This window comes from Cervus elaphus, chromosome 20, assembly GCF_910594005.1.
Source record: "Cervus elaphus chromosome 20, mCerEla1.1, whole genome shotgun sequence".
NCBI classification, from domain to species: domain Eukaryota; kingdom Metazoa; phylum Chordata; class Mammalia; order Artiodactyla; family Cervidae; genus Cervus; species Cervus elaphus.
Window position 1 is genome coordinate 47,014,693 of NC_057834.1, and position 24,717 is coordinate 47,039,409.

At 44.0% G+C, this 24,717-nt stretch overlaps 1 protein-coding gene across 1 annotated transcript; it reads left to right on the forward strand.

Moving 5' to 3' along the window:
- The first annotated feature begins 3,061 nt into the window (after positions 1-3,061).
- Positions 3,062-24,637, forward strand: LOC122676727 (neuroblastoma breakpoint family member 4-like). The gene is made up of 13 exons (XM_043876319.1): positions 3,062-3,239; positions 4,930-5,044; positions 6,144-6,358; positions 7,406-7,457; positions 11,103-11,317; positions 12,528-12,579; positions 13,453-13,667; positions 14,617-14,668; positions 15,316-15,491; positions 16,499-16,550; positions 17,339-17,514; positions 20,115-20,342; positions 24,447-24,637. Exons 1-13 carry the CDS (start codon positions 3,062-3,064, stop codon positions 24,635-24,637), a joined length of 1,917 nt encoding a protein of 638 aa, XP_043732254.1.
- Positions 24,638-24,717: the final 80 nt, after the last annotated feature.

The window sequence follows — 24,717 nt, forward strand, 5'->3', positions numbered from 1 at the left end:
TGGAAAGGGCGAAGAAGACACGGTTTTGATCCTTAGTCAGGAAGATTCCCTGGAGGAAGAAATGGCAAGCCACTCCCGTGTTCTTGCCTGGGAAATTCCATGAGCAGAGGAGGCTGGAGGGCTACAGTCCATGGGATCACTAAGAGTCGGACACGACTGGAGCAGCTTAGCACACATACATTCTGACAGATGGGCTGCTCTTGCCTCCAGACGGTGTCTGGTGTCCTGAAACACGTCAGCGCTCAGGGAGCCTTTAGAAGGGCCCAGCCATCACTTCTGCTATTGCTCAGTACATAGAAATGGTTCAGGTGACAAAAGGTAGGTCTCTTGGAATAAAGTCAGGTCACAGAGAAACAGAGGAGTATGAAATGGGACAAAGGCAGGATAAAAACAAAAGGATTCTCCTACCTACAAAATGCAAAGCAATAGCTTACTTGCCTTGATAAAATGTTTGGTTTTTTTAAATTTTAACTTTGATTGAATAAATTTTTCAATGTACTTCTTCTACAATGATGTTACCTTGAATGATTACGATAAAGGAAAGTATCATAATATGTGTGAAATGCCTGGCACGGTATCAGTCAATGAACTGTACCTGTTATACACTTCTGCTAGCATGGCAAAATTCATCCCCATTTGACCTCAAGTCAGGTACCTTCTGTGAGCTTTTTCGGTTTCATCCTATTTATAATGAAGAAATTTGACATATTTTTCTTTCTCCCACAGAATGTCAGGCCCCACAGCAATCGGAAAATAGATTCCCTTCAAGCCTTTGCTGAATCTCACACACCAATTATCATTAAGCATTGTAGTTGGAGGATTGTGTGGGGGTGTGGGGAAGATAAGCTTTCATAAATAGTTGTTCCAGTTTTTTTTCTTTTACCTTAACATGAACAAATGCTCAGTGGCCTGTTGTCACACCCATTTCACCCTCCATCCAGGTTATACCAACAGCTAAACTGAAGAGATGGATGCTATAAGGATTCCCCAAGTATCAGATTCACAAGACCCAGGTAGGAAGAGATGCTAGGGAAATGAGGAGTTGGTTCAGACCATCACTACCCGAGGGCCTGCCTGTATCTCTTTCCTCAAACTCAGCTTCTATGTCACTGAACACAATACTTATGTTCACTTTGGATCATCATAATCCCTGACTTATGACCTTGAACTTAACCATGGTCTGTTTCTGGAATACAACCACAGGTCAATGGCAGGAGGAAAACTCAAAGAGATGGTCAAAGTGTGTGCCACCAACACTGCTCTGGAGCCCTGGTCTGTTCAATATGTGGGTGAACTGAATGAACACAGAACGATAGCACGAGGCTGTCAGATCTTTCCTAAACAGACAGGCACCCCCATGTATTCAGTGGCTCAGTGGTAAAGAATCAGCCGGCAATGGAGGAGACACAAGAGATGCGGGATCGATCCCTGGGTCAGGAAGATCCCCTGGAAGAGGGCATGGCAACCCACTCCAGAATTCTTGCCTGGAGAATCCCCATAGAGAGAGGAGCCTGACGGGCTACCGTCCTGGGATCGCAAAGAGTCAGACAAGAATGAAGTGACGGCACAAGCACACCATGTTTTCAAGGATATACACATAAACTCTTCTAGTCACTTTGACAGCTTGGAAAGAGCTCTTGTGAGGCTACAGTGAAATACATAAGTGAAAGTATGAAATGCAGTGTTTAGTAACATTAAAAAAAAATCAAATAAAACAACCCAGACCCAGAGGAAGAATTCAGAAAGTAGGGATGTCAAATTTTAGTTTATTCTGTAGACAACATGCTCTCCAGCAAAGAGAAAAAAATGACATAACAACAGGATGCAGCAAAAGCACTGAGATGCGACAGAAATTATTTTTTAAAATTATTTATTCACTTAGTATTGTACTCTGATTTTTATCCTACAGTCTTTAGGCCACAGACTAAAGTGGAGAAGACACAGAGAAGAAGTTTATGACATCTACAAGTTTGATGTCCTTCACTTGTGGAAAAGCATTAAGATCTGTTTAAAAAGAAGATGAGGTTAAAAAAAAAAAGAAGATGAGGTGATATGGTTTGTCGAGTAGTCTTATATGCATGTGAGAGTTGGACTAAGAAGAAAGTGACTGCCGAAGAATTGATGCTTTTGAAATGTGCTGTTGGAGAAGACTCTTGAGAGCCCCTTGAACTACATGGAGATCAAACCAGTCCATCTTAAAGGAAATCAATCCTGAATATTCACTGGAAGTACTGATGCGGAGGCTGAAACTCGAATACTTTGGCCACCTGATGCAAAGAACTGACTCATTGGAAAAGACCCTGATGCTGGGAAAGATTGAAGGCAGGAGGAGAAGGGGACGACAGAGGATGAGATAGCTGGACGGCATCACTGACTCTGTGGATGTGAACTTGAGTGAACTCCAGGAGTTGGTGATGGACAGGGAGGCCTGCTATGTTGCAGTCCATGGGGTTGCAAAGAGTCAGACATGACTGAGCGATTGAAATGAACTGAACTGAACTGAGGTAACTTTATGACAGCCCAACAAGAATTAAGGCCTGCTGGCAAAGTATTTCTCCCATGAATATTTTTATACACAGAAGAATGAACAATGGGAACTCAGCTGAGATAGATTTTGGAAGGAGATAGGTCAGTGGTATCGGAACGTATGTAGACAACCCAAGAGTGGCTGCTGAGGGATTGGGTGATATCAGTAGTGATGTTCACAAACTGTCATGGCCTAGGCACCTGGAAGGCAGGGGCCCCCAAGATTCCATGAACCCCTCCCCCTACCAGTCCTGTTATGGCAACTCCAGATGGTTACCTAGCACGCTGGGTCCCCCTCCTTCACTCCTGTCTTAGTCTGAGCCCCACACAGTACCTGTGGCTCTGAGCTCTGGCATCTTCAACATCTTTTTGTGGTTGAGAACCCTCTAGTTGTTCCCAGTAGTAAGTTAGGAAATCCAGTTTTTGTCATTCCTTAGTGCTGGTTAAACCAATGTGATTTTGCTTGTTTTAATTCCTCATATATTGGGTGTCTCCTCCCTTCCCCTGGCTTCTACTTCTTCTACCACATGTCACCATGGCAGTATGTCTTCCCTCTTTATCGGATCTGAGGGCAGAATGTACCCTCATGGAAATCAACCAGGAGCTTCAGTTGCAGCTAGAAAAGTACAAGCAGGACTTCAGAGACCTCACAGAGAAATTCCTCATATCCCAAGCTACTGCTTACTCCCTGGCCAACCATCTGCAGAAATACAGTAAGTCCTTGGGGTCATTGTCACCAAAGCAATGAATGATCACTGTCTTCCCTCGAAGAAACTGTAAGTCTCCAATATTGGTCTCCTTTCCCTTAGTCATTTTGAATTCCATTCTGACCACAGTGCAGGAAAGGTAGTAGTGTGGCTCTTTTGCCTTCAGTTCCTGAGGCTGGGGAAACTGAGGCACAAGGAGTGAGGCACTTTCCCAAGTTTTTAGTGATGTGTAGGGTGAGATTTGAGTTAAAATTCCAGACAGTGATTCCTGGTGCCGGCACAGGAGTGCCCGTGTCTCTCAGGCACAAACTAAGCTGCATTGACTGGAATCTTTTCTGTTCAGTATCTGATCCTGCATGCCTCTAGGCTAAACCTCTGGGACTAATGAACTCCATCAGTTCCCTGAAGTTCCATTGGCAAAGCCCTGTGCTATTTGCACTGGGGTAATGTTGGTTACACACTGTGAGAAGCAGGGGATATGATTTAAAGGAGCTTAAGGATGAATCTGCTTCTCACTGAAACCATGGTCTCTGTGACGCCATCATGACAGGGACTCCCTGGTGAGAAGGAATCCGTGATTTCTGAGGGTGCAGGTTCTCCTTCCTGAGTCCAAGAAAGCCATGTGACTCTGTGGCAAGAATGAAGGTGTTCCTTGTTAATCAGACAATCTGCACTTTCCCCTCTCTCCCCACTTGAGCTGGTGAAACTTTGGTGATTCAGGTTGACCAAGAGTCCAGGGGACCCTGAGTCTATGCTATAAGTTGTGTGACCAACATGAAGATGATAGTAAGTGGGGGGAGATCACCAGCCCCAGTAAAAACCCAACAGAGTGTGAGGAGGCCCTTCGCACCTACAGTCAGCTGGCAATTGGAATCATTTTTGCCTGTTCAGTAAGAGGGGCCTGGAGTAAGGTAAGAAGTCATGACCAGGGTACATGCACAACAAGGGGATGAGCGGAATCTTGACAACTTGTGTCTGTGTCACTTTCCTACAGTCATTTTCAATGAAGCGATGAGGGAGTCAATGAAAACTGACTGACACAGAGAGACGTAAGAGGTAAAGCCTCCTGTTTAAGAAAGTGAAATGATGAGCTTTGGGGAAAGGACAAACTAAGTTTTATTTACCCCACTCCTTATGATAGTCACAAAATTCTAGGAACAAATTGTGAGGCTGGTGAAGAAGAAATGTCTCACCAGGACCCTGGTGTGGAGGTCAGGGTCACCTTTCTCACCACAGCACAGTGTGAAAGACGTGGACTCTGGGCCAGGCTTCCTGGGCTCACATCCCTGGTGGGAACCTTTCTGTGTCTCGCTTTCCTCCTCTGTCCGTGTGGTGCTGTAATAGGAACTCTTGTTTGAGTTGTGAATACTGAGTAAATCTGACAAAGCTCTGACAACAGTGCCTGGCTCAGTGTAAATACACTTAGTTCACAGTTCTACTGTTCCTAATGACACAGGCTTTCTCAGGGTTTGGGCCTATCTCTTTCACGTCCTTATGGTTTCATGTATTCTATTTCACACCAGTGTGTCCAGGTGAGGTTTATACTTGAGACACTTGTTCGTTACTGAGATCCCAGCATGAGGAGACTGGAGAAGGAGTTACATCCACCACTGAGGTGGCCCATCCTCCTCCCTTGAAGGCAGTGACCACAGCAGCAAGGCCGGCTTTCCCTGAGGCACTGTCTCTCTTTCCTCAGAGTGTGAAGCATGTAAGGACATCGTTGAATCCGTGCTGGGGGAAAAGCTGCCAGCTGAGCTGCGGAGGCCAGCAGAGAAGCTGGCAGAGAAGCCAACGCTTGACGAAAGGTTGAGGTAAGGAGGGCAGGGATGTTCATGGCAGACACAGGGCAGAATATGATAAAATTGGTGGAGAACACCAGTTGGTGAATTATGGACTCCAGTTGTTATTCAGGAGGTAATTTACTTTGCTTTTAAATAAACTAGTGACTTGAATCTCATCATGAAACTCACTACATTCAAGTGAACCAGTGGCACTTAGCTCACTGACAATGTTGTGCCATCGGTACTTTATTTGCCTTTAAATCACAACCACCTCCTGACTGACTACATCCTGAAATGCTTTCTTGACCCTGTCATTCTTATGTTCTTCCCAACTCACACTAGCTATACGTATCCACATTCTATATCTGGCTGTGTGTCATTCACTGGACAGTACTTTGTGTTGCCACATTAAAAATACAGAAAATTAAAAAATAAAATAAAATAAAAATACAGGAAATACTTTGTGTATTTTTTAATGAAAATGGGCATGGCTGAGTGAGGAACTGAAAAGACATCTTCATGATGCAGATTTAGGAAGACATTGATGCATGCATGTGCACTCACTAGTGTCTGACTCTTTATGACCCCATGGACTGTAGCCCACCAGGCTCCTCTGTCCATGAAGTTTCCAGGCAAGAATACTGGAATGGATTTCCATTTCCTTCTCCAGGGAATGTTCCCGACTTAGGGATCAAATCTGCATCTCTTGTGTTTCCTGAATTGTCAGTCAGGTTCTTTACCAGCTGAGCCTCCAGGGAAGACATTAGGTTACCTTTACAGAAGGACAAGATGAATGGAATGTCACGGAATCTCACAGGAGTACTGTCGGATACAGAGGAAACATTTTTTTATCTTCTTTCTCTTTGACATAGGCCAGTCATCAGATATGGAGTAGGAAATGGCAACCCACTCCAGCATTCTTGCCAGGATAAGCCAATGGGCAGAAGAAACTGGTGCACTATACTCCATTTGATCGCAAGAGTCGGACACAACTGAGTGACTGAACCAGTCATCAGATACGTGCCAGAATTCTGTTTCGAGGTCTCCTTGGGGATGTTCTCACAGAAATCACTAACCATCTTTCATCTAACTCTTTGCCTTTCACAATTGTGTCTTCTCTTCCACCTAGGACGTGTGATGTCCTAATTCGAAGTCAGGCACGTGAGCTGACCCAGCTACGGCAGACACTACAGGATGGGAAAGATGACTCTGTCCTGCTCAAGCAGCACCTCAAGGACCTCCTCACCCACAATGACCTGGACAACCACCAGAGGCAGGGCTTCCGAGAGAGCCTGTCTGAAGGATACCGCCTGGCAGAGCGCCTTGCCTGCAAGCTCAGCCCAGGTGAGGGGACCACAGACCCTGAGAGCACTGATCCTCTCCTAGGTCCCCAGGTGATAAGATGAACACCTCCACTGGGAATGTTTATCAGCTTTCCTGTTTCATGTCCTATTTGGGGCTATGTAGGAGCAGAATTGTCTTAGTAAGAGGACAGAGGAGAAATGCACGGGGTGGAAGCCGTTGTATCCCAACAGTCTGCTTCCTCCCTAATGGACCATGGCCACTGGGGCAGGAGGCAACATCCAGACAGCATTGAAGCGCAGAAAGGAGGAGGTGACAGGCAGCTTGTTAGAGTGAATAGAGCCCTAGATGAAGCTTGGAAGTTCCCAGGTTCCATGCTGAGTGCTGTGTTTATAGCTGTGTGAGAATGATTGCTTTTCCTTATGTTAGTAACTGTTCTCATCTGTAAAATGGATGAAATAATCTGTTGATGGTAGCTATAGTGATGAAATTTGGGAATATTTACAAATACACTGCAGAAAAGAGAAAGCCCTTCACTTTGTGGTGTTGGATAAGGTACTTGATAGAGTTGGACTTGGTGTTGGGAAAATGGTTTAAACTGGAGCACTCACTTTCCATAGGGAGTTTCCCAGATAACACACAAAAGCGACCTTGAAGAGCCAGGATGTTCCCAGATGGAGGGATGTGAGACATGGTTATTCTCCTTAGAGAAAGAAGGGCATCTTGTGAGGCATGAAAAGCTTTATGGAGCCTGTGTCTTTGGCAGAATTTGTGGCAGGATGGATGATACATTTGTAGAAGTGGAGATGGGAGGTGGACAATGTGAGGTGATATAAGGAAGAAAAGGCAATTTAAATGTTTGCCCAATTTCAAGCAGGTGTCCTGAGGATGATCTACCAGTTTAGAAACAGACTGCCTGTTGGGTCAGAAATCCATGCTTGGGCAGTTGTTTAAAGACAGTGCATTAAAACTCCTGTACAGTACTAACTCACACATAGATATTTATGACTCTGTGACCACATGAGTCCCTGTGTCTGTAGTGGGTGAAGTGACTAAAAGCTGACTGGGTATTTCTGATTTTGTTTGCAGAAATTGATGAAGATGAAGATGACGAACAAGCACAAGAAACACCAACCCCCAGGTAACGATTATCTATCAGCTCAGTTCAGTCCCTCAGTCGTGTCCGACTCTTTTGTCACCCCATGGACTGCAGCCCACCAGGCCTCCCTGTCCATCACCAACTCCCGGAGTCTGAAACTCAGGTTTATTGACTGACTCAGTGATGTCATCCAACCATGTCATCCTCTGTCGTCCCCTTCTCCTCCCACCTTCAATCTTTCCCATCATCAGGGTGTTTTCAAATGAGTTGAATCTCCATATCGGGTGGCCAAAGTATTGGAGTTTCAGCTTCAACATCAGTCCTTCCAGTGAATATTTAGGACTGATTTCCTTTGGCATGGACTGGTTGGATCTCCTTGGAGTCCAAGGGACCTTCAAGAGTCTTCTCCAACACCACAGTTCAAAAGCATCAATTTTTCAGTGCTCAGCTCTCTTTATAGTCCAAGTCTCACATCCATACATGACCACTGGAAAAACCATAGCCTTGACTACATGGACCTTTGTTGGCAAAGTAATGTCTCTGCTTTTCAATATGCCATCTAGTTTGGTCATAACTTTTCTTCCAAGGAGTAAGCATCTTTTAATTGCATGGCGCGGTCACCATGTGCAGGAGATTTTGGAACCCCCCAAAATAAGTCTGACACTGTTTCCTCTGTCTCCCTATCTATTTGCCATGAAGTGACGGGACCAGATGCCATGGCCTTAGTTTTCTGAATGTTGAGCTTTAGCCTACTTTTTCACTCTCCTCTTTTACTTTCATCAAGAGGTTCTTCAGTTCTTCTTCGCTTTCTGCCATAAGGGTGGTGTTATCTGCATATCTGAGGTTGTTCATATTTCTCCTGGCAATCTTGATTCCAGCTTGTGCTTCATCCAACCCAGCATTTCTCATGATATATTCTGCATGTAAGTTAAATAAGGAGGGTGACAAAATACAGCCTTGACGTACACCTTTTCCTGTTTGGAACCAGTCTTTTATTCCATGTCCAGTTCTAACTGTTGCTTCCTGACCTGCATACAGATTTCTCAAGAGGCAGGTCAGGTGGTCTGGTATTCCCATCTCTTTCAAAATCTTCCACAATTTGTGGTGATGCACACAGTCAAACAGAGAAGGCAACGGCACCCCACTCTAGTACTCTTGCCTGGAAAATCGTGTGGATGGAGAAGCCTGGTAGGCTGCGGTCCATGTGGTCGCTAAGAGTCAGACACGACTGAGCAACTTGATTTCCACTTTTCTCCTTCATGCATTGGAGAAGGAAATGGCAACCCACTCCAGTGTTCTTGCCTGGAGAATCCCAGGGATGGGGGAGCCTGGTGGGCTGACATCTATGGGGTCGCACAGAGTCTGACACAACTAAAGTGACTTACACAAAGACTTTGGCATAGTCAATAAAGCATGAGTAACTTTTTGTTTTGTTTTTTTTTTTTGAAGTCTCTTGCTTTTTCATTGATGCAACGGATGTTGGCAATTTGATCTCTGGTTCCTCTGCCTTTTCTAAAACCAGCTTGAACATCTGGAAGTTCATGGTTCAGGTATTGTTGACGCCTTGCTAGGAGAATTTTAAGCATTACTTTACCAGCAATGTGAGATGAGTGCAATTGTGCAGTAGTTTGAGCATTCTTTGGCATTGCCTTTCTTTGGGATTGGGATGAAAACTGACCTTTTCCAGTCCTGTGGCCACTGCTGAGTTTTCCAAATCTGCTGGCATATTGAGTGCAGCACCTTCACAGCATTATCTTTTCGGATTTGAAATAGCTCAGCTGGAATTCCATCACCTCCACTAGCTTTGTTTGCAGGGATGCTTCCTAATGCCCACTTGACTTCACATTCCAGGATGTCCGGCTCTAGGTGAGTGATCACACTGTCATGGTTATCTGGATCATGAAAATCTTTTTTGTATAGTTCTTCTGTGTATTATTGTCACCTCTTCATATCTTCTGCTCTGTGAGATCCATATCATTTATGTCCTTTATTGAGCCCATCTTTGCATGAAGTATTCCCATGGTATCTCTCATTTTCTTGAGGAGATCTCTAGTCTTTCCCATTCTATTGTTTTCCTCTGTTTCTTTGCACTGATCACTGAGGAAGGCTTTCTTATCTCTCCTTGCTCTTCTTTGGAACTTTGCATTCAAATGGGAATATCTTTCCTTTTCTCCTTTGCTTTTCACTTCTCTTCTTTTCACAGCTATTTGTACTGCCTCCTCAGACAGCCATTTTGCCTTTTTGCATTTCTTTTTCTTAGGGATGGTCTTGATCTCTGTCTCCTGTACAATGTCACGAACCTCCATCCATAGTTCATCAGGCACTCTATCAGATCAGTCCCTTAAACCTGTTCCTCATCTCCGCTGTTTAGTCATAAGGGATTTGATTTAGGTCATACCTGAATGGTTTTCTAGTGGTTTTCCCTACTTGCTTCAATTTAAATCTGAATTTGGCAATAAGTAGTTCATGATCTGAGCCACAGTCACCTCCCTTTTGCTGACTGTATGGAACTTCTCCACCTTTGGCTGCAAAGAATGTAATCAATCTGATTTTGGTGTTGCCCATCTGGTGATGTCCATGTGTAGAGTTTTCTCTTGTGTTGTTGGATGAGGGTGTTTGCTATGACCAGTGCATTCTCTTGGCAAAACTCTATTAGCCTTTGCCCTGCTTCATTCTGTACTCCAAGGCCAAATTTGCCTGTTACTCCAGGTGTTTCTTGACTTCCTACTTTTGCATTCCACTCCCCTATAATGAAAAGGACATCTTTCATGGGTGTTAGTTCTCGAACGTCTTGTAGGTCTTCATAGAACTGTTCAACTGCAGCTTCTTCAGCATTACTGGCCAAGGCATAGATTAGGATTCCTGGGATATTGAATGGTTTGCTTTGGAAACAAACAGAGATCATTCTGTCCTTTTTGACATTTTATCCAAGTACTGCATTTTGGGCTCTTCTGTTTACTATGATGGCTACTCCATTTCTTCTAAGGGATTCTTGCCCACAGTAGTAGATATAACAGTCATCTGAGTTAAATTCACCATTTCCAGTCCATATGAGGTCGCTGATTCCTAAAATGTCGACGTTCACTCTTGCCATCTCCTGTTTGACCACTCCCAATTTGCCTTGAAACATGGACCTTACATTCCAGGTTCCTATGCAGTATTGCTATTTACAGCATCGGAACTTGCTTCCATCATCAGTCACATCCACAACTCGCTGTTGCCTTTGCTTTGGCTTTATCTCTTCATTCTTTCAGGAATTATTTCTCCAGGGCTCGACGCCACATCTTTGCATTGGCAGGAGCCACTCAGCCCCCTGAGCCACCGGGGAAGCCCTTATTCACTTGACTACTTCATCTTAAATTCAACATGGCTTAGGACCTGTGGGGAAGCACTTGGTGTGGAAGTTCATCTGTGCTTCCTGTTCCTGAAAGTACCATCCTGGGATGGTTGAGGCTCCTTCCTCATCAGAGCTTTGTGGCCAGTCTGTTGGGTACCTGCTTGACCCCCTCTCCCCAGACAGACACACTCCACTTCATATAAGAGAGGACAGTTCCTTCTGTCTTGAAGGGGCCTGCTCTTGTACTCTCTGTGACCACTCCCCATGCCTCCTGTCAAAACCAGCCAGCATGGCTTGGGGTCAGATCTTTGTCAATTAACTTTCTGTCATTTCTTTCCCATCTGGCACAGCATGGAGCTGCAGGAGGTTGAAAAGAAGGAAGTGCATGAAGAATCCAAGGATGAATGTGTTTTGATGCCTTCAATACTCCAAGGAAGTTCTGATAAGCACCAGCCTTACAGTGATGACAAATTTAACTTTAATGAACTGGAAGTAGACATTGATCCGGATGGACCATGTGGTTACTCTCATGCTAAAGAAGATGAAATTCCAACCAATATCTCAGGTAGCCCCCATATTATTTGTCCCCACAAGCTGTGTAGACCAAGGAAGGTCATCTCTGAGGACAGGCTGTATAGACACATCTTAGTCAAAACCAGGGAAAAGGCTCTCTTATGGAACAGAGACATCAGGTGGGTCAGGAAGCTTTCATTCTTTTCTTGGCTCCGGGCTTGCCTCTGTCACCCTGACCCCAGTGTCAGGCATTTGACCCAAATCAGTTTTGACAACTCTCACCTACCTCAGCTGGAAATACACAGGAGGTATCTGTCAGAACTAGTTTGGAGCCAGTGTATTGTTACCTGCAGTGATCTAATTTTTGTAAATGTTCCTGGCCTCTCCAGAAATGATGACGGACTTGCCTCTTTATAAGGAGAGGTGATTTCCAGGTTTGGTTTTATTCCTCTCAACCCCAGTCTCCCTTTTCTTGATGTTGCCAGGTCTTAGCTAAGATGTTATCTGACACCAAGACAGACACAACCGTACCATAGCCTTGCTTGGATGTTTCCATGAGGCAAGACTAGACTCTGGCAATTCCTCCAGCCTTGAATGGCCATGGTTTCTGTGTAGCACCAAAGATTCTTTTTGAGTTGAGGGTTAGTACAATTCACTGGGCTATCCTGGTGGCTCAGATGGTAAAGGATCTGTCCTCAATGCAGGGGACCCAGGTTCAATCCCTGCGTCATGCAGATCCTCTGGAGAAGAGAATGCACCCACTCTAGTGTTCTTGTGTGGAGAATTCCATGGCCAGAGGAGCCTGGTGGGCTGTAGTCCATGTGGTCACAAAGAGACGGATTCTACTAGCGGCTAATTCTTTCACAATTCACCCATCACTCTAGTCCCAAGTATAAATTCCTCTAAACCATCCACAACCACAAAATCTGATGGGACTAAGGAGTACTACAGAAATAATTCTAGAAAATAACTCAGCTCATGTTCCAGCATCTCTGTGGAAAATACATTTTTAACTGCTTATACAGACTCAGAACAGAGGATGTTGGGAGAGATACCAGATCAAGCAGCAAATTTCCTCAATGGCTCTGGAAGCAGTCCAGTCTAATTCTCATAAGACTTAAGTGTCCTAGAATAACTTTGCTAAAGAATTATGTTCTTACAATGAGAATATTAAAGTCCTTGTTGTATATGTGATTACTGAGTAGATATGTGTGAGGTCTGATTTTCTTATTATGACCTGCTGTCTCTGAATTTCTTACTAGACAATGAAAATTATCACAAGCAAGTGAGTGGACAAGAGCTCACATTTCCCAGGTAATTTGAAGATCTGTGGGCTGTGAATGTCAGTGCTGACAGCAAGAGACCTCAGATCAAAAGAAAAATAGAAAGTAGCCTATGTAACTCTTTCATCTATTCATTCAACAGCAATTATCTCTTTAACAACGTTGTCTATTTATGTTTCACAAGTTTCTGCATTTCAATTTTTCAATCCTTCAAGTTTAGTAATGTACAGTGAGTTGACCCAGGTGAAAGAACCAAACCTAGGAGTTCCTGTGTTCATGTGCTTTCTCCTGAGTGTTAATGTAGGGTGAGATCCTATGGTCTTACACTGGTTTGGCATCAGCATGGTGGCAAATATTGCATTTCAAAGGAAGAAAATAGAACGATATTCATATTACAACAAAATATTGAGAAAATAGTTCTTGAAGGCAGAATATCTAGTCTATAACTCCTTTTTCGCCAACTCTGAAAAACTAATTTGGAAGGTATATTTGTGCAAATAAAAAATTTTAAATTGAATGGAATAGAGTCCAAACTCAAATTTTAACTTCTTAACAGCTGTGTTGACTTGGACACAGGACATTCAGATCAACACAATGTGTGCAGACAAGTTTGATCGAGGTCCCAGTCTCTGTGCGTGCTGGGGGTCATGACATTACATGCAGGGAACGTTCCATCTCCTCCTTCAGCCTCCGGTTCTATGGCCAGTGCCCTGCGAACCTGCTGTCTCTCTCCCACCCCAGGGCAGCCACACTCCACTCCACAGCAGGAGGAGTTACTTCCCTCCTTAAGGGGGCTGCCCTTTTGCTCTCTGTGACCATTCTCAATGCCTGTCCTCAAAACCAGCCAGATAGCTTGGAGTCGAGTCCTCTTAATCTTCTGTCCTCCCCTCTCCATCTGACACAGCGTGAACATGCAGGATGTGGAAAAGAAGGTGGTGTTCCTGGAATCCCACGATGAATGTGTTTCAGTAGCTTCCACTCCCCAGGAAAGTTCTGCCTGCAACCAGCCTTACAGTGATGGGAAAGTTGCATTTGATGAAGAGAATGTGGAGTCTGCCGTAGATGGAGCCTGTGGTCGCTCTCAGGCTAAAGAGGATGAAATTCCAACTGGTGTCACAGGTAGTCTTCATTACATCTGTTAGTCTACTCCTGGAGAATTAATCCCCTTTGATACATCCTATGCTTACGTCCTTATGCCTGGTTTGAACCAGACTCTATAATTCCATCTAAAATAAGACATTCTATGAATGAACTTTTCTAAGTTCCCTGTCATGGGTGTCCCTGTGGTAAACCACTCTACCCAAGGTGGTCCAGCCAGACTCACGTGTACCTCAGCAGCTGTGGCACAGGAGGTACTGTTCAGGCTTCCTAATTTTGCGTGAACCTCTTATCTCACATGAAATGCTTTAATTTTCATTTCTGGGTAATGTCCCTGAGTTCCTATACCTGTCCAGGGCTTTTGGCAGGCTTGTTTATACCTTTGGAGATGTCACTACTTTAGTTCACTTCTATCAACCCATAGGCTCTCTTTTCCTTTGACTTATCTTGTTCGAAGTCTTCTGAAACCAGAAGGTAAGCCACACTGTCATCTTTTGGTATGTTTCTCTGAGCTAAGGCAGGGCCCCGGAACTTCCCAACCTGATGAATGGCCACTGATTGCAGCTTTGAGATTCATTTGACTTGATGGTGTATGGATTCCACTTCCATTTATCTCAGTGTGTAATCACTTATCCCATTAATAAACAACATTTCAGATGAGAAACGCGTGAGTATTATAGCAGGCTGAGGATGTAGCAAAGTTGTTCCCTAGGAACTGTGGGGGAAAGGATTTATTTAGCTGTTTGCACAGACTCACGACCAGGATACTCTGCCAATGACATATGATATCAAGGAAATTTGCCCAATGGCTCAAGAAGGAAACCCAGTGCCTTCTTATGAGGCTCTTTCTAGGGCCTCCTGGATGATTTCTGTCTCAACAGCCTGTTACCACATTGTGAAGTTAGGCACAGGATTGGGCATTTTTGAAAGGCATTTTCCTGATATAACTCTCCTGTTAATTTATTTGCAGAAAAGCAGAATGATCATGATGACCTGAAAGGACCAGAGGTGGTTGCCCCGAGGTAATTTTGAATATCTGTGGGCTCCTTGTACAGTGCTGACATCTACAGACCCCGATCCAGGGAAAACCGGAAACTGCTGAATGTATTGTGTCGGCAGTTTTGCCCACCACTATTATCCTTTTTCATAATGTTCTCTGCTTTCACTGTGGTACTTCTATTGTTTCCCATTTCTTATTTACTTGTCAAGTTTAAAACCCAAATCAGTTGACCTGGGTGAACTAAGTCAGACTGGTGCTTTTGTACTCAACCTTTATGTCAGGTGTGGTTTACAGAGTGAGATGCGTATCTGCTTTCTGTTTGGTGTTAGCTTGCTGGAATGTGTGTCATACTAATGTCAATGCAGTGTAAATGGAAGTGTGAAAGCCAGTGTTCTGTGTCCCTGTATGTGAGGCATGACTGCACCATCAGAGAGAATTCAGTCTGTTCATCAGCCTGTTCTTTGGCCAGAGCACTGAGCCCCTACTGTTCTTTCTCTCTTCTGCCCCTGTGAAACCACGCTGTGTCTCACACACAAAACAGACTTTTCTCTCTCTAATGGATGAGACCCTTGGCGTGCTTCACCACTCAAACATCCCATCAGAACCAGATAGAACTGTACAGTTTCTGATCAGTCTTGGCTTAATCTTTTGCCCTCCCTCCCCGACCAGGTTCAGCAGACAGATGCCACAGATGGTAGAAGATGGTGTCCCACAGAACTCTCTGGATGACTATTATCTTACTTACTCGGTTCTTCCTAGCCTGTCAGACTCCTTCTGGCCTTACAGGAGCACAGCCGTCTTCTCACTTGAGGACCTGGATGTCTCTTATGCTCGGGATGTAACCAGTGAGTATTTTCTTGTGATAGAACTCCACCTGGATGCCCAGGTAGACCCTGTGTGCTTCGTACTCCTCGCCTCTGGGGTGCTGAGATTTCTCATCCCTGTTGGAAGTTCTGTAGACAGTGATTTGAATCAGACTCTGTGGTAGAGTTTTAAGTACAGATATCAGATGGGTCTGGGAGCTCTGCTGTCTTCTTCATTCAGGTGAAGCCTACGGGTCAGGCCCCAGGTTAGATCACGGACCCAAGGCTGGTGGAACACACTCACTCACTTGTATGTGTGCAGGTGTCCGGAGATGACTGTATTTTCTCCTGACTCCTTTGCGATGTTTCTTCTTGTCCACAAGGCTCCCATTTTCACACCCAAAGTGTCCCTTGAATCTGCGCGCCTTCCCACAGGCGCTCACAGCCGTCAGTATTTGTTGTTCCCCTGGTGTCACTGCTGGCACCCCCAGTGTCTGCTTCTCTAAATTGCTTGTCTTAGCAAACCAATCATCTGGGCCCCAGGATGCAGAGAGCCCTCCCATCACCTTGCGTGTGTGTTTCATGAAGCAAGGCAGAGCCCTGGCATTTTCCCGCTCCATGAATGACTGAAGGATCCGTGTAACAACTAGGATTCATGTGACTCGAGGTTTTGTTCATTCCACTCATCATTCTGCTAAAGCAGTCAGCATATGATGAGAAAAGCCTGAGTATTACAGTATTCTGCAAGAATGCTGTGGGCTATTCCCCAGACCATCTGGGGAAGATGAATCTTTAACTTTTACTGAGACTTGGAAGAGAATACTGTGGTGAGGATCTACCAGGGAAGGGAGATCTTGCCTGATGTCTCAGGAAAGTAAACCAAGGAGAGTCTGAGAGATCCAACTTCAAGCATCTGAAATATCCTTCTTAAATAGCCTATCATCTCATTGCTGATATAAATGTCCCCATGGCAGTATTGGACACTGGATTATTAATTTACACAATGAGATCTGCTAAATGTTTCTCAACTTGTCTGAATTTATCCATAGAAAATCTTGCTGATCTTGAGGACGAGGAAAATCAAGACATCATCTGTTCCAGGTAACTATGGAGAAACGTGGGTCTGACATCAGTGGGGACATTTGGTCATCTCACATGCAGGGGAATCAGAAAGTGCTGAACATGCCTATTTCTTCCATTCAGACCACCACAAACTGTCCCTGTAACAAGGTTGTCTGTTTTAACCCTTTATGAATCCCTCTCAATTATAGTGACTTGCAGTCAGTTGAAGCAGGGCTACTGATCAGCCACAGGATTTCTTGTACTCCTCTGTCCTCTCACTTTCGTTAAAACCAGCATGCCATACTTATCTGCCTCTGTCTTTGGTCTTAAGACCTTGGCAGGTATTTCATGGCAAGGAAAGTAACTAGGAAAAAAAAAATTCCTGTCCCATCGCAGTATTAGAAAAATTGGTCTTGCAGACACAAGATTTCTAGGAGTCCATTATGCTGCCAGAGCTGGTGTTCATTTGGATGCAGCATGTAAATTTCAACAACATTTATGGTGCTTTTGAAGCTGCCTTTATGTTCGGAGGGCATGTGTGACATGACTATGTGTCCTGGGGTGGCTCCTCTCCTTCCTCCTGAGCTCATTTCTTCTCTGTGCTCAGAGCATCTGATGCTCACTCTCCCTCACTCTCTCTCACTTTCCCTTTGCAAGCACCTTCAGGCCCCAGATTGGGGTTGTGGGTGGGGGGATTATTATGCCTCCCTTTAAGGGGACTCCCCATTTGTTTTTCCCAACATGTCCCTTAACCCTCCCATCAAAACCAACTATGGCTCCAGGTTGAGTAATCCCTCTTGTTTCACCATCTGCTCTCCCAACCGTAGAAAACTCAGTATGGAGCAGCTGGTGATAGAAGAGAATGAAGTCCACCTGGACTCACTGGATGAATGTTATCTGGCTGCTTCTATTGGCCATCATCTGGAAGGCTCATGTCATCCTTATAGGAGTGTCTCCTTCCCAACAGAGAAGAGAGACATTTTCTTGGCTCTAGATGTAAACGGTGAGTGCTCCCAGACAGGTTCTTAGGCTGGGGTAGATTAGAACTATGTTCTCAGTTTGAACTTTTAAAAGGCGTCATGAGCCTTTGCATTCTTCCTGCCCCAGGCTGCCCTCTGTCACCTGAACTCGTCTCACCAGCACAGGCCTGTGGTATCAAGTCAGACCAGAGAGGGCAAGTGGAGGGATAAGGGCAGAATCTCAGCTCCCACTGTCTCACCTGCAGGAATTTGTATAACAGAGCTCTTTTTATCAAGATAAGAATCCTTATAGTCATGAAATTTTGCTACTAATTGTATTTCTTGAAAATGCAAGCTCTCTGGCTTTACATTCATGATTGCAATCTGCTCCATATTTATAATGCATGTTATATTGTTCCCCAACTCCAGATTCTTACCCCTTGGCTGCCTACCTCCCTCTGAAGCATTTAGATACTAGGTCCTGAGCATTAAATCTGTCTATGCCCTGTCATTTCCGTGAAGCCAAATATCTGTCTCTGTTGTTCTATCCTCTAGAAACACCCTTGTGTTTCATCCTTTGTGCAGCAAAAAGGAGTCTTCCATGTGTGGGTTATAGTTTCAATGTTTTATGCAATCTCAGTGGTATAATCTCATGGAAACACCCATAACCTGTGTATCTGATTGGGGTATTGACTGAATTTATGAGCCAGGTCCACTTGGGTAGGAGTTCATAAGGTGTGGAAATTAAAACCTAGTATGAAATACTTCTTGGGCTATTTTTTTTTTAACTTTTTCTTTAGGAGAAGCATTCTTATTGTTAAGACTTTGATACATAAAATCATCTTGATAAACCAGAAGAAACTCCATATGTATCATCCTTTTTCTGACTTCTTTTAAAATGATATTCGGCATAAAAATGTTGTCCGTCAATCAGTTGGTGCCTTTTCACCTTGGAAGCAGTTTCTTTCTTATTTCTCATTCTTCCCTGAGGAGCAGAGAAGCAAAGGCTTTCTCAGGATCACAGTAGTTCACAAACTACTGTTCCCAGAAAGGGAACACACAGTTATTGTGCACCTGCTGTCCGCCATGCTCTTCCTAATCGAGCTCCTAGTGCACTATAACCCCTTCAGCCCTCCCAGCCACCCTCTCAGGAAGCTGTGGTGTCCCATGGCGGAGCCAAGGGCACTGAGGATCAGCAGGTCCCTTCCCTGGGCCCAGACTCCTGGCCACTGGCAGGTGGGACACTGACCTCTCCTGGGCCCGACTGCCTGGCTCAGGCTCTGTCCTCTCCTCTCAGCAGTCGGACCATCAGTGACTCAGAGAGGATGTTGCTCACGTTTTTCTCTTTGCCGTATCCAAATGATTTGTAACTATCTTAATCTTCAACAGAAAGTTGCCAGAGGGCTGCAGAGAAGCCCTGTGGTCCCTCACTCAGACTGCCAGCTCCCAGTCCCTCTGTGCACTGTGTCCCAAGGGCAGAGCCAGCGGCTCCCTGGCCCCTCCAGGTGGAGCCACAGCTCCACGGGGCTCTCTCTGGGATCAGCCAGGGTGAGAGTCCACCTGCTCCCCACTCCTGCCCCCAGGTCACCTGCTCTCATGACGGGTCCAGGTGGACCTTGAATTTGGCTGTGCTGAAGCCATTGTAAACTGTGCAGCTCTATCTCAGAGACACTGACCGCCGGGTGTGGGTTCCCGTGAAGAGGATGAGTGAGGCTCAGACACGTAACTCAGATATGTGTCTGAGATGTTTGTGAGTGTGTGATATGGCCCAGTCCTGGGAGTCCATTGTTCACAATGGGCCAGGAAAGGCCAAATCCCCACAGATGGATTGAGATGAATGAATAGAATATCTAACTATACAGGATCCATCCTGTGTCTGGGTTCACATGATAACCTGAGGACAGTGTGAATAGCTATTATGCAGCCATGTGGATACAAGTAGTCAGGCCTACCCCATCGTCTCTCTACAAGGAGGAACCCTGCAGAAACAACACAGACACTTGATTTTTAAATTACATCTTGATCTTCTATTGGAGGCTCTTCCCCACACTAACAATATTGGGCAGTATTGTTAATGATTTTTTTTTAAATTAGTTGGAGGCTAATTACTTCACAACATTGCAGTGGGTTTTGTCATACATTGACATGAATCAGCCATGGAGTTATATGTATTCCCCATCCCGTTATGTTAATGATTGATAAAATGTTTGGTTATTATATATTCTGTCAATGCAAAGAATATTCAAAGCATAGGCTTAATAAAACCCATTCTCAAGAAAGGAAAATAAAATTAGATGATGAAAGTACACAATGCTAATTAAAAACAATCCTAGACATCGATTCAAATAACATTGGAGAATAAGGGGATACGTAGTTTTGACAGTTGTTTCAAACACCAAATTTCTTGATATACAAGGATTTACCCTTCAGCCCAATGTGAATTATCATAAAATTTGATGAAGTGTCCTAAAACATGATGATTAATGTTTAATGAAGTTTGCCTGGTGGAAATATGAAGGGCACACCAGACTGAGAGAAGTGCTTTAGGGCACTTTATGGACTAGGACAGCAGAAATGGGCATTCTGGGAGGGCTTAGCAAGAAAAAGCTTTCATTGGTCCTACTGAACCCTCTTTTCGTTTCAGGTGACACCTGGGAGGACTCTCACCAGGAACCTGTGAGTTTCCCAGGGTCAGAAGTGCCAACTTCACAGGCACAGCTTCAGAAACACGCCCATGTGACTGATTGTCTGCAGTGGCAGCTGGACCAGCATCTTGACTGTGGTGACAGCAAAGCCATTCTTGGTCTTTCTTCCACCAACTGGGCCTTTACCACCAACCCTGATTCTGGAAATCAAGGACCATTCTTTCTAGGTAAGAAAGAAAAGGGGATTAGAAAGCTCTGGTCCATGTACTGGTCATCATAAAGCTGTGGGTGGAGGAGGCAGAAGGCCTCTCCCAAGCCCACTGTCGGCCCAGTTGCAACCCATGACACTCTACCAGAGTGAGGTGATCAAGAGCCTGGGACTTAGGACCAGCTCAGCCTCAGGCCCTGGTTCTGCAAACTCCTGCTTGTTTAACTGAGACAACTTATTTATCTTCCTAGGTATTTACCTCTCTTGTGCCTCATCTGAACTGTTGAAAAATTCTATCTCCTTTGCATGATTGTTGGGAATCTTAAACAATATAATGTCCAGGGCATCTGATTCGCTAAAATTTGTTTGATAACCACTATGAATATATATTACCTAAGCATTGTGTCTTTCTGGTGCTTTAACACTTAAAAAATCATTGCACAATGGTTGTTTCCTCTATGGTAGCATAAGCTTTATGGTCTCTGCTTTCTCTAAACCCCATCTTCCCTTGCTTTCTCAGAAAGGTAGCTTGGGCAATATTGTCCTCTCCTTTCAACATCTGTCATCAAGGCAATTTACTCCTGTTGGGTGCTCCCAGTAACAGTGTATTAGCAGCATGCAATAGGAGTGTAAACACTGGTCCTGCAACTCAGTCCCATGTTTGCTTTTCATATCCAGGTTCTTTTCCTCATTTTACCCTCATTTTAAAATAAAGGGCTATCCTCATTCTTGAAGTGCACCCATCAGTCTCAGACACTCCATTTTATTCATTCTCTCTACTCATCTCCATGTCCGTCTCCTAGTTTTCCTCTCCTCTGGATCCACCTCTGTTCAAATTTCCTTCAAAGAGCTTTCAGACCTTCACATCCATTTCATCTGGGATATATTCATCCTTACCCTCCATTGCTCTCCATATCCTCCACTGGAGCCTAGGGCTGCCTGGTGCTCCTCCCTCAGGCTGTGGCTTCATGTGAGGATCCAGGAGAGACCCACGTCCTCAGGTGGAGCTGAGCTGAGAAGGAGCCCCCTGGTGCAGCACCCAGAGTCTCACGGAAAGTGCTCAGGGAGGGAGGGGTGCAGAGCCTGACAAGAGCCAGTAGGTCTTGTGGTGTTTATTGTGTCTTCTTCCCGCTTGTCTCTCCTTTTCTTTCTTTTTTTTCCCATTTATTTTTATTAGTTGGAGGCTAATTACTTTACAATATTGTAGTGGTTTTTGTCATACATTGACATGAATCAGCCATGGATTTACATGTATTCCCCATCCCGATCCCCCCTCCCACCTCCCTCTCCACCCGATTCCTCTGGGTCTTCCCAGTGCACCAGGCCCGAGCACTTGTCTCATGCATCCAGCCTGGGCTGGTGATCTGTTTCACCCTAGATAATATACATGTTTCGATGCTGTTCTCTCAAAACATCCTACGCTCGCCTTCTCCCACAGAGTCCAAAAGTCTGTTCTGTACATCTGTGCCTCTTTTTCTGTTTTGCATATAGGGTTATCGTTATCACCTTTCTAAATTCCATATATATGTGTTAGTATACAGTATTGGTCTTTATCATTCTGGCTTACTTCACTCTGTATAATGGGCTCCAGTTTCATCCATCTCATTAGGACTGATTCAAATGAATTCTTTTTAATGGCTGAGTAATATTCCATGGTGTATATGTACCACAGCTTCCTTATCCATTCTTCTGCTGATGGGCATCTAGGTTGCTTCCATGTCCTGGCTATTATAAACAGTGCTGTGATGAACATTGGGGTGCACGTGTCTCTTTCAGATCTGGTTTCCTCAGTGTGTATGCCCAGAAGTGGGATTGCTGGGTCATATGGCAGTTCTAATTCCAGTTTTTGAAGAAATATCCACACTGTTCTCCATAGTGGCTGTACTAGTTTGCATTCCCACCAACAGTGTAAGAGGGTTCCCTTTTCTCCACACCCTCTCCAGCATTTATTGCTTGTAGACTTTTGGATAGCAGCCATCCTGACTGGCATATAATGATACCTCATTGTGGTTTTGATTTGCATTCCTCTGATAATGAGTGATGTTGAGCATATTTTCATGTGTTTGTTAGCCATCTGTATGTCTTCTTTGGAGAAATGTCTGTTAAGTTCTTTGGCCCATTTTTTGATTGGGTCATTTATTTTTCTGGAGTTGAGCTGCAGGAGTTGCTTGTATATTTTTGAGATTAATCCTTTGTCTGTTTCTTCATTTGCTATTATTTTCTCCCAATCTGAGGGCTGTCTTTTCACCTTGCTTATAGTTTCCTTTGTTGTGCAAAAGCTTTTAAGTTTCATTAGGTCCCATTTGTTTATTTTCGCTTTTATTTCCAATATTCTGGAAGGTGGGTCATAGAGGATCCTGCTGTGATTTATGTCAGAGAGTGTTTTGACTATGTTCTCCTCTAGGAGTTTTATAGTTTCTGGTCTTACATTTAGATCTTTAATCCATTTGGAGTTTATTTTTGTGTATGGTGTGAGAAAGTGTTCTAGTTTCATTCTTTTACAAGTGGTTGACCAGTTTTCCCAGCACCACTTGTTAAAGAGGTTGTCTTTTTTCCATTGTATATCCTTGCCTCCTTTGTCAAAGATAAGGTGTCCCTAGGTTCGTGGATTTATCTCTGGGCTTTCTATTCTGTTCCATTGATCTATATTTCTGTCTTTGTGCCAGTACCATACTGTCTTGATGACTGTGGCTTTGTAGTATAGTCTGAAGTCAGGCAGGTTAATTCCTCCAGTTCCATTCTTCTTTCTCAAGATTACTTTGGCTATTCAAGGTTTTGTTGTATTTCCACACAAATTGTGAAATTATTTGTTCTAGTTCTGTGAAAAATACCGTTGGTAGCTTGATAGGGATTGCACTGAATCTATAGATTGCTTTGGGTAGAATAGCCATTTTGACAATATTGATTCTTCCAATCCTTGAACACGGTATATTTCTCCATCTGTTTGTGTCCTCTTTGATTTCTTTCACCAGTGTTTTATAGTTTTCTATGTATAGGTCTTTTGTTTCTTTAGGTAGATATACACCTAAGTATTTTATTCTTTTTGTTGCAGTGAGGAATGGTATTGTTTCCTTAATTTCTCTTTCTGTTTTCTCATTGTTAGTATATAGGAATGCAAGGGATTTCTGTGTGTTAATTTTATATCCTGCAACTTTACTATATTCGTTGACTAGCTCTAGGGTTTTCTATGTAGAGGATCATGTCATCTGCAAACAGCGAGTGTCTCTCCTCTTGTGCTTGCCCTCCCACATTCTCAGCCAAGACTGAACCCCACTGGCTCAGTCACTCTGTTTCCTGCTCACCTTCCATGGAGATCTGAGCATAAATCCAGGCTTCACAGCAGATTTTGCAGCAAAGGGTAGTCTTAATGCCCTTTACTTTCACACCCCTTCACACTGTGACTCCCACCTGCCCTATCTCCTACTTCCTGTATATCTCCTAATTCCTGTAACCAAAAAGAGCTTCTTTCTCATTTTTCTTATTTTTCTATCTTCTTTTCCAAATTCAACTCATCAGGAAGCCAACAGAATGATCCATTCAATAGCTCAAATCCTTCATTCATTTATTCCATCACAAACACACTCACTTGTGAGTTTTCTTCCATTTTTATCATATTGTCTATGCCTTTTAAAATTATGTATAAATAAAATATGTAGTGTGTTTACATACATATGAAGTATATATTGATGCACACTTAAAAGTTTTCCAATTTAGACTTCCCCACTTCTTTTCTCTCATGAGGTTTTCCTTCAACTTTGACTTTGCTTCATCTCTTCCCTCCCAACAGTACAAACTGCATCCTGGAGGAGTTTCTGGCCTTTGTCTTTTCTACCTAGGAATTTTTTGTTGTCATCCATTTTATTTTTCTTGGCTCATTTTTGGCATCTGGAAACACGTTTGCCCTGTGGCACACTTAACAATACTGGGTAGTACAAGGAAGATCAGTAAAAAAGAAAATATAAAAATATCTCCATTGTCTTCACCTACCCATGGGCTTTCAGATGGCCTTTCTTGTTCCTGGACACTTTTTGTACCTGATGTACCTTTCTGTCTTGGGTGAAGGAATAAGTCTTTGTAAATCATGAATAACAATGGATCCTGTTGGCTGTGGTTTTCTCTTCAGAGCTGGATGCTTCCATCAGAATGAAGAACCCTCGCAAGCTGGAAGGTGAGGGCTCCACAGCAAGCACACAGGAGCATCCAGTCTGTAACAAGATTAAAGGCTTAAGTGTCCTGAAACAGAAGATTCTCAGAAGAAACCTGCTCTTTGGCAAGTGGAGACTAGCGTGCAGATTCCCTGGCCTTCAAGCTTAGGGTACAGAGGTAATCCCATGCATTTCTTCCTTATGCTCTTTATCTGTTATGGCTCAATCTACCACTGAGTTTTCTCTTCC

Bases quoted from the DNA above. Each gene is read 5' to 3' on its own strand.
- LOC122676727 (XM_043876319.1), top strand. From the start codon at position 3,062: ATGGCAGTATGTCTTCCCTCTTTATCGGATCTGAGGGCAGAATGTACC. The intron at 12,580-13,452 runs GTAATTTGAAGA...CATCTGACACAG, and splicing joins CAAGAGCTCACATTTCCCAG to CGTGAACATGCAGGATGTGG. The intron at 14,669-15,315 runs GTAATTTTGAAT...CTCCCCGACCAG, and splicing joins CCAGAGGTGGTTGCCCCGAG to GTTCAGCAGACAGATGCCAC.